The following is a 9586-nucleotide window of genomic DNA, read 5'->3' as shown; positions in this document are numbered from 1 at the left end:
GAGGAGGAAGTTCAGGGAAATCCCAGAGTCATGACTACACCACTGAAATGTAAACTCCATTCGACTCACTTTGATCTCACCAGAAACCGTCTGAGGGACCTTCATCAAGACCTCCTTGTAAGTATCTGCTTTTATATAAACATAGTGACATTATTTTATGCTTTGAAAACCTTAAATTGTCTAAGGGACAGAATAAGCCTATTGTTTTTAAAGCTGTTAAAAGAATTTAGAATCAGATTGAGAGTAATATTCTCTGTGTTCGCCTTATATATACTATATGCTGCCATTATCATTGAACATACGTGTTCTGGTGCACTGATATAAGAACTTAAATGTAGGGTATAATATGTTTGAAGTCAATGCGCTAACTCATAGATATCAACCTTTATTATATAGTCTATGATATCAGCACAGTCTAATTCCTTTTTAAAATACAAACTAAAAGCAGTTTGCTTGGGTTAGGGTTACTTATTAGGGGAAAAAAGAGAAATAACATTCATTTTTTAATCATGAAAGCCAAAACGTCTTTGTTTGTGATATGAAGACATTTAGTCATTTTTTACTGGAACATTCTTGGCTAACTTTTCAGATTAGATACAATTTATTGTCATTGGGCATGTCACAGGTACAAGGAATGAAATATAGATTGCATCTTACCAGAAGTGCTTTAGTTGTAAATTGAATAAATAATACAGAGTTATGAATGATGAATAAATATAATATATGTTCCTACATGAGTGACTATTGCTACAGGTATGTACAGGCTATGACTGGTTATGGTATACATTAGACTATACAGTACAGTAGTGCAAAGTGATTATAGATTTACATTATTATGTTTTTAATAAGATTAAGAAGTCTAACAGGTCCAATACAGGGTTTTCATGCAATTATGACCAATTATTTGTCTTTACTTATTTTAAGCAGTTACATAAATTGTCTTATTATATTTAGGATAACGTGTTTGCTTTACTTTAGGCAAGGCAAGGCAAATTTAAAGCACCATTCGTACAAAGAGCAATTCAAAGTGCTTTACATATTATATTCTCTCTCTCTCTCTCTCTCTCTCTCTCTCTCTCTCTCTCTGTACTTATGTAACTTAAGGTTAAGGTAAATGTAATGACACATCACTTGATTCGTGGCACCTGACTGCTGGTTGTGTTAATCATGTGTACAGAATAGACATTTTGGTCATGTGTTCTGTGTTATAAATACAAAAAACTAGAGGAAAGTTTATCCACTGTGTCATTTCCAGAAACCTGTGGGGCTTTGGGACTCTAGGGGGAGGGACTGGCATCCACCAAGGAATTTCTGATGAGTTAATCACATGTTTTTAATTTCTCTGCTTCATTTTCGTTTCTTTTATAACCGGAAGTAGACAGGGCGTCAGACCGACTCCGTGACGTATCACCAGTTTACACAGCAGGGACTTTCCGTACCCATCGACGGTAAGTGTCTTCACCATACCCCAGGAAATATCATGAAACTCAGCTGTTTGATGTACTGTCGGTTGGGTCACTAGAAAGCAAACAGGTGTTGTTTGATTTGTGTTCGAGGGAACTGCAGGGACAGACGGACGCAGTAAAGTATGACAACGTTAGCATAAGATAGCTATCATGCTAGTTTGTAGTGAAACTGGTCTCTGCTGGAGGTTAAATGTCAATAAATTACAGTTCAATACAATTCAGTAAAATGCAGTTTGTTTGGACCACCAATTTTCTACTGAAACTAATTTTCAAACATTCAAAATCCATCCTCAATATGATCTCACATAGCTGAGTTAGCTTGAGCGAAATTTAAACCCGGAAGTGCCAGAGGAATTTATTTTTATTATTATTTTTTTATTTATAGAAAATTTGACAAAATGACAAACTCTCAATAAGGATGGTAAACACAGATTACAATCAATTACAGTGCAATTAACAAAAAGGGAATCATGTTAGGAAAACAAAACAAAATAATGTAAATATTGCATTATTTAAATTCCATTGTAACATTATATTTATCTAAATTGTATTCTAGCTTTATTTATCTATTTTTATTTTTACTTATTTTATTTTATTTTTACTTATTGAAACTTCTTCTTGATTGTACTTATGTCTGGGTTGCTGTAAAAACTGAATTAACTTTATTAAAAGGAAATATGTTTTTTGAAAATGTATAAAAACGGAGATATCTGTTTTTTGAAAAATGAACTCTTCATATATTTATCTTATGTGATTATTTATTTATCTTTTTATTTCTTATAATCACCTGATCTTGTTAACGCTACCTTATTTTTAACTTTTCTTTCCACTATTACTTATTTTATGAATTTTACTCTGTGAATTTAGAGTAAAAATAACCCTGTCGTCTTCTGGTCTGATTCTACATTATTACAGGAATGCATTACAAACCAGCAGTATGCAAAGATGTGGGAATTTACAAGACAGTGCGTCAAAAGAAATAATGAATTCAGTATCATAAGATCAGGTCTGCTGAGTCAGTGATCTCTTTTAAATATCTTCTTTTACCATACAGCCTTTCCTGATTTTATCTGAATTGTATTTTATTTTAACCCTTTTAAATACATTTTAAAATAATTGTATTTTAGTTATTTTAGGGGAATTTATGCCTTGTGTGATTTTACGCACTGCCTGTTTCATTTTGCTGCCATGTAAAGCCCTTTGTAACTTGGTTTTTGAAAAGTCCTTTACAAATAAAATTATTATTATCATAATGGGGAATTAAAGATCATATCATTATCTCCCAAATTAGACTCAATTACCAGAATTAGCTAATTATTATTTGTTATAAGAGCAAACACTCTTTTCATTCTCTTGATCAAGATAATACTTTTCTCATTGGTTATCAAACTGCAACTTTAATATTTAAAGCCTATGGATTTGCGGTCTTATATTTCAGTAATGGTACAGATGATACGATTTAATTATTTTTATGTAATTACATGTCATATCATTTAACAAAGTTCCAAAAAAGGAAAATGTATCATACATACCAGGAACAAAATATTTAAAAGGAAGTTACTTTAAGATATTGTGCACCTTGCCAATATTTGTTCCTAATATTTTAAGTTCATGTTTTGTGGCCCTTGTTAAACTATACTAAGTGTAACTACAACCATAAGGTACAAAGACTTTAGCATAGCTGATTGTGATTATCTATGCCTTGATACAGCCTATGCTTTAAAGAAGTTGAATCCACATTCAAGAGTTTGTTTTTCTTCTCTGTGTCCACAGATCCTGCCATTGTTGAACCAAAAAGGAGACCCAACAGAAGAAGGATAAAACATTTCTTATTGTGTTGTTAAGATTCAATAATGGAGACCTAAACACCTACAAAGGGGATGTCTGCAATGGGGGGAGGGGTTTGAGAGCACAATCCCCTGGTCTGTGTTTGAGTTTGTGTGCGAGTGTGTGAGACATTTAATTAATTTATTATGTTCGTACAGGCAATCACAAACCTCATGTTTGAGGTATTGGCTGTATCAGACATGTGTTTGCTTAATTTACAAGATAAAAAGTTGTGTACAGATCCTGGGTGATCTGACAAACTGTTTTATTTGAATTATTTGATTATGTTGTTTCATAACGTTAAAAAGGTAACTCTTGTTTTACTTCAGGGGACGTGTTTTATTGATAATACATGCAGAGGTGCTGCAACTCTAGAGATATTGACGTTTCAGTCAGAGGCAGTACTTCACAAGGTTAAACACAAGCAGGTGTAGGAGATGAGTGATGTTCAAGGAAGATGGATCACAAATCAATACACACCTCATGCAGTGTGCCTCACATACAGCGTGATCATGTAGGTTGCAGGAATGGTAGTTTCTGTTTCTTCTTCACTCTTTAAGTTTTGCTTTTAACCAGGTCTTACTTTCCTTTTGACTTAACCTTACGTCCGCCCCCTCCTCCTGCCCTGTCCCCTGATCTGCTTTTCTGTTCTTGGTCTCAGTGTGAGTGAGTGTGTCTTTATAAAAGCCAGACCTTGGGTTTTCTCAAACCCCTCTCCCTTTGAAGGACATCTCTTTCCTTTAAATTGCTCAATACAAAAATGGAAACTCTTGTTCAACTCAAAAATAACCCTTTTTTGATGGGGTTGTGTCGGAATGGCCCCCCGCCTGACCTACAGTATGACAACACCTCAGGTACTTATTTTATTAACTCTGTTTCTTTGTTCGGTTTAAATTTGTGATTAATTTATTTTTCATTCTGATGTTGTAATCTCAAAGAAATGTGTCAATGATGCTGTTTGTGTCCGCAGAGCTCTTCCGCATCTCTACCTTTGCTCGATTCCCTGCTTCAGGGGTCACAGAGCGAAGTCTGGCGAGGGCAGGTTGGTTCTACACGGGCGTGGGCGACCGCGTTCAGTGTTTCAGGTGTAACGTGACGGCAGAGGGCTGGCAGGCTGGAGACTGTCCTACAGAGAAACACAGACAGCTGTCTCCTTCCTGCTCCTTCATCCAGAGCCTCCCTTCTACATCCAACCTGCTCTCGTCTTCCCACTCCGCCTTCTCACCGCTCCGCATTGCCCCCGCCATACCGGTAAGATCAAAAGAGGTTTTTTTATACCTCATAGAAGAAGTTGCCCCTAACTCTTTGGAACTTACAGCTGAAGAAACACTTCCTGAGGTATTGTGCTTCCTTTTCCTCCAGATTTCTGCTCCTGGCCCCACTGCTGCTAACCTAACAGCAGGCCAAGGTGAAGAGCCAGTCGGCTACCTGAACATGGGCTTCACTGCTCCACCACCCTCCAGCCCACTTAGCTCTCGAGGTGTAGAGGACATGTCCCACCAGAGGCCGACGTGCCACAACCCCAGCATGCGCAGAGAGCAGGACCGCCTGGACTCCTTCCAACCCTGGACGCTGTCCATCATAACTCCTGCTGAGCTCGCAAAAGCCGGCTTCTACTACCTGGGCCAGGGAGACCGAGTGGCCTGCTTCAGCTGTGGAGGACAGGTGTGTGTCATCACAGAGAGCATATAACTCACTGATAAAGGGTTCAAAGTATTTACACGCCTGTCCATAGAGTGAAATGTAATCGTTTCTGTGATGTTTCAAGGTAGTTATTATTTTCTGTTTCCTCTGAGCTGTGCACATGATCAAATATTTACTTTCTGCATTCACAGCTGAGTAACTGGGAGCCAGGAGACCGAGCCGTGTCCGAACACCAGAGGCATTATCCAAACTGTCGCTTCGTGCGTGGGGACAGAGCCGACAACGTGTCACTGGCCGGAGCTGCGGCAGCTGCATTGGGTTTAGCAACTTCTCAACTGCCTGCAGGAGCTCCAACCCTGAGCAACGTCTCTAACCCGGCCATGCAGCAGAGCGAAGAGAGGCTGCTCACTTTTGTCAACTGGCCCTCACGTATCCCCGTCCGGCCTGACCAGCTGTCGAAAGCCGGCTTCTACTATGTAGGTACGGACAAAATCACTTAATCGCAGCTTAAACAAGAGGGAATACTGGACTGACTACCATCAGGTGTTCACAAACAACACTCACATGATACATGAACTATAGACTCGAGCATTATCAACTTTATGTATAAATAATGAGTAAGTGTTGTGTTTCCAGCTTGGTCTCTCTCTAATGGATCAAAGTAGAATTGGTTTTTTTTTCACTGTAACAACAAACATTTGATTTTCCTCATAATTTGCTGAGACAACAGATATTCTTATTTTTACTGCAAACACTTCTAGAGGTGGGTTGTAAATATTTTATAAAACATAATTAATCCTTAAAAGTTAGATGATAAATCTGTCAATCTAAAGGCTTACAAATAATTCACCCAAAAGTGGTCTGTAGGTGATTTTTTTTTCACTTCCTGGCAGCAGCTCAGATATCAGTAAGCATGGTTTCCCCTGGGGTTTGGGGGTGCCCTCTTCAGACTGATATTTTTTTTTAGCATTTGTGTATATTTCCCCTTGGAATTTCTAACTCAAATCTTAGGGACTCTTAAGACATTGTCCCATTATCACATGTCAATGCTAAACATAGCATTGTAACTTGATTCATTCACTGCTTAAGGTTTTCTGTAAAACAGGAAATGAGAAATGGGAAACTATGGTGTTTTTTTTCTTTCCAAACACGTCATCTTAGTAACATAATATTTCCTCCCCCTGAAACCCCCTGAACTCCGCTTCACAATGAAACCTTTTTGTTTCTCTTTAAGGTCGTAATGATGATGTCAAGTGTTTCTGCTGTGATGGGGGCCTGCGCTGCTGGGAGTCTGGTGATGATCCCTGGGTTGAACATGCCAAATGGTTTCCTCGGTAAATGCACTTTTTTTTTATTGCTTTATTTTAAATCAAAGTTAGTTCCCAACAGACTTGTGTTATTTTTACACTGTAGAAACTCTCTTTGTCTGTTTTTGTGTGGGGGAAAAAATAATAATTCAATGTTTTCTGTCTTTGCACCTCCGGTTATCATCAGATGTGAGTATTTACTCCAGGAAAAGGGACAAGAGTTTGTTCACCAGATCCAGGCTCGCTTCCCTCGTCTGTTTGAGCAGGTCAGAACCATAACAATCTGTTATCTGTTTTCACTTCACATATTTGGTGTTGAATAAGTCATCTAAGATTCTCTTTTATCCCCAATAGCTTCTAACAAATGGAGACAGCAGCTCCAGAGAGTTTGTGGATCCACCTGGTGAGTTGATTGAAAACAAATAGAAGAAAAGAATCAGTGATCAGTGAACTCTATTCTCATTAAATCAAATTGTAACACATCATCTCTCTCATTCCTCCTATCAGTGGTTCACCTTGCTCCAGGAGAGGAGCGGTCTGAGGACGCCGTAATGATGAACACCCCTGTGATCAAGTCAGCTTTAGAGATGGGCTTTGAACGAAGCTTAGTCAAGCAAACAGTCCAGAGTAAGATCCTGACCAGCGGAGAGAACTACAGAACAGTCCAGGAGCTGGTCTCAGATCTGCTGAGTGCAGAAGACCAGAAGAGAGAGGAAGAGCGAGAGATGCTGGCAGAGGCCATGGCATCAGGTACAACTATTGAAGAGAGATCTAGAGAGCTCTTTGATATATTGCTGAAGAAAATCACATTAATTGGTAACAGCTAGAATGGTTTGTGTTTTAACCGTGAAAATACATTTCTTTTCGTTTCAGATGGCTTCACATTTGTGAAGAGACACCAGGCAGCGCTGATCCAACGTCTGAAGAGTGTGGAGCCAGTGTTGGAGCATTTAAGGGAGCAGAATGTTTTGTGTAGGTTTTCTTTTAATCTTTTCTTTTCTGCCTTTTAGTCTGAGATTTAAACTTCTATTGCTGAAGTTGAACACTTATACAGCCATGAGACTGAAATCTAGAAGGGCTTAGACATGCATAGCAACACATATTCAAGTGCCAAAACTTTTCCTTGCTCTCCTCCAACTGGGTCAGTTCAGATTTTGTTACAGAGAAGGTGCACTTAGGTATTTTTTGTCTGCTTTTTAAGTCAATGAATAACTCCTGTAGTTTTAAAACCTTTTACATTTTGTGTTCTGCCTTAGTGTCCTGTTTTTATTACGGTTTGTGCTGCACCTTTGGAGGCTCCAGATATATCACTATCATAACATCTTCCAATTACACTATTTTTGTCAAAATATATAAAAAGGACATTCTCAGTGTGTTGAATATTTAGTCTATTATTTTGTGCAGCTATAGTATGTAGAGTTGGCAAAACTCTGGACCATAAGTAATTCTTAAATACTAACCTGCAGCTCCAGAGGAGTACAGCGGTCTTAAAGCTCAGACGTCGGCGCAGCAGCAGACGGCCAGGTTGATCGAGCTCGTCCTCACCAAGGGAAACGCTGCAGCTGAGGTGTTCCGCAACTGGATCCAGAAAAACGACGTCCATCTTCTCAGAGATCTCATGGGTACATCTTTTAATTTAACTCCATATATTCAACCTATAATGTGTCAGAGATCAAGCAGACAAACAAATATATTATATTACCCTCCTAAAGGTTGACTGTTTTTTATCTAAATCTGGACTTACTAAATGTTGTGTTTCATATTTTCAGCCCAATCAAATGAAGCTGCATCACCAAGCCAAGATCTTTCAGGTAATTAGACATAACAAGCTAACAATGCTGCCATTTACATTTATCTGTGACTTTAAGATGATAAATATTTTTCTGTCTTTGCAGATCTCCCCATGGAGGAGCAACTGAGGCGCCTGCAGGAGGAGCGTACCTGCAAGGTGTGTATGGACAAAGAAGTCAACATCGTCTTCATCCCATGCGGACACCTGGTGGTGTGTAAAGAGTGTGCACCCTCACTGAGAAAGTGCCCAATCTGCAGAGGGCTGGTTAAAGGCACGGTCCGAACCTTCCTCTCATAAAGATGGGAGGTTACCATCTGTGTTAACGCCACTCTCATGTTTCACAATGAATGTAGGCAGTGTGAGAAATGATATCTGCTTCATAGAGAAGGAAGGTTGTTGTGCATCATTTTTTCAGTTGCCTAAGAGACTTTGAAAATGTTGCCAAGGTTCTACATGATTGTTGTAGGTAAACAAAGCGCCAACATTACTTCTTGATAGAGATAATATATAACAAATGTTAGAACAACTGGTTTAAAGCTTCCTTGTTAACACTTTGTAATCTGATTTTTAGTGCATAAGCTAACTTTATACTCTTTGCATTACATTATCAGGTATACTATAAATGCTGACAGTGTATGAAATATTAAAAAATTCACAATGATCAATATTCAATGTGTTGTGAAGTTACGCATTGCATAAATTATAAAAACTGGTGCAATAAACAGTCCAGAATAATTATTTTGTGTCTAATGTATAATATAACGCATTCATGATTCATAAGTCTGAGCAGCTCTGGAGTGAATAAAGTTTATTGGTTCTGTGGGATAAATCTGATCATCATTGAGCCTTCAGCTTGACCTTCATAACTCCTGTACACCCTACATCAGGGCTATTCAATTAAACATTTGGTCGGGCCAGATTTTCAGACTAAGGACATGAGCTGGGCTGGACATTTTTAGCAGACTGAGCAAAGTTAACTATTTAAAAGAAAAACAAATAGATAAACACATTGGATGTCAAATATTGCCACATCCAAAGGGGCACAAACTCAATTAAAGAGTACTTAAACCTATGCTGAAATACTGCCTCTTTAAATTTAACATTACAATTGCTAATTGAATAGGGCTGCCCTACATTTTCAAATTGTTTTTTTGTCTATATACACATGCATATTAAGAAAATAGATTGCCAGCCTTGGGGCAAGTTGACCAAAGCAGCTTGGCAGAAGATGATTCAACTCGTGACCACAACCATATCTGTACATCTTCCCCAAGTGTCCACATTTCCTCCACCCAAAAATCTATTCAAAAGAAAAGATTACCAACCTTACATATTTCAGAAATTTCCTAACCTGCAATGCCCAAAAGTCTTCTGGAGAAATTAATGCTTTCAGAAATATGCACCACACATCAAACATTTTGTTCATAGCGTTACTAAGGAGTCAGTTGAACTCACTGTACTTTAGCTCTTCCAGTGTACAAATTCACAAAGCTTACAAATGATTAAAAAAGTAAATATCAGTCATTTAGAAATGGTGAAAGTACAAAACA

At 38.2% G+C, this 9586-nt stretch overlaps 1 protein-coding gene across 3 annotated transcripts; it reads left to right on the top strand.

Moving 5' to 3' along the window:
• The first annotated feature begins 99 nt into the window (after positions 1-99).
• On the top strand, positions 100-8774 carry birc2 (baculoviral IAP repeat containing 2). Of its 3 annotated transcripts, none has more exons than XM_034682946.1 (14): positions 100-117; positions 1379-1448; positions 3240-4147; positions 4264-4544; positions 4656-4958; positions 5129-5417; positions 6172-6271; positions 6432-6510; positions 6599-6647; positions 6752-6994; positions 7118-7216; positions 7711-7866; positions 8014-8055; positions 8140-8774. In XM_034682946.1, the coding sequence occupies exons 3-14, from the start codon at positions 4054-4056 to the stop codon at positions 8331-8333; spliced, it is 1929 nt and encodes a 642-aa protein (XP_034538837.1). In that variant the 5' UTR covers positions 100-117; positions 1379-1448; positions 3240-4053; the 3' UTR covers positions 8334-8774. The 3 variants fall into 3 exon arrangements, with proteins under 3 accessions (XP_034538837.1, XP_034538839.1, XP_034538838.1); XM_034682948.1 differs by having other exon boundaries at positions 1376-1448; XM_034682947.1 differs by lacking the exons at positions 100-117; positions 1379-1448 and adding an exon at positions 1487-1586.
• Positions 8775-9586: the final 812 nt, after the last annotated feature.

Source organism: Notolabrus celidotus, chromosome 5, assembly GCF_009762535.1.
Source record: "Notolabrus celidotus isolate fNotCel1 chromosome 5, fNotCel1.pri, whole genome shotgun sequence".
Lineage (NCBI taxonomy): Eukaryota > Metazoa > Chordata > Actinopteri > Labriformes > Labridae > Notolabrus > Notolabrus celidotus.
The sequence above is the reverse complement of the archived record's forward strand: the minus strand, read 5'-3'. Positions and strand labels throughout refer to the sequence as shown.

Bases quoted from the DNA above. Each gene is read 5' to 3' on its own strand.
- birc2 (XM_034682946.1), top strand. From the start codon at position 4,054: ATGGAAACTCTTGTTCAACTCAAAAATAACCCTTTTTTGATGGGGTTG. The intron at 4,148-4,263 runs GTACTTATTTTA...TTGTGTCCGCAG, and splicing joins ACAGTATGACAACACCTCAG to AGCTCTTCCGCATCTCTACC. The intron at 4,545-4,655 runs GTAAGATCAAAA...CTTTTCCTCCAG, and splicing joins GCATTGCCCCCGCCATACCG to ATTTCTGCTCCTGGCCCCAC.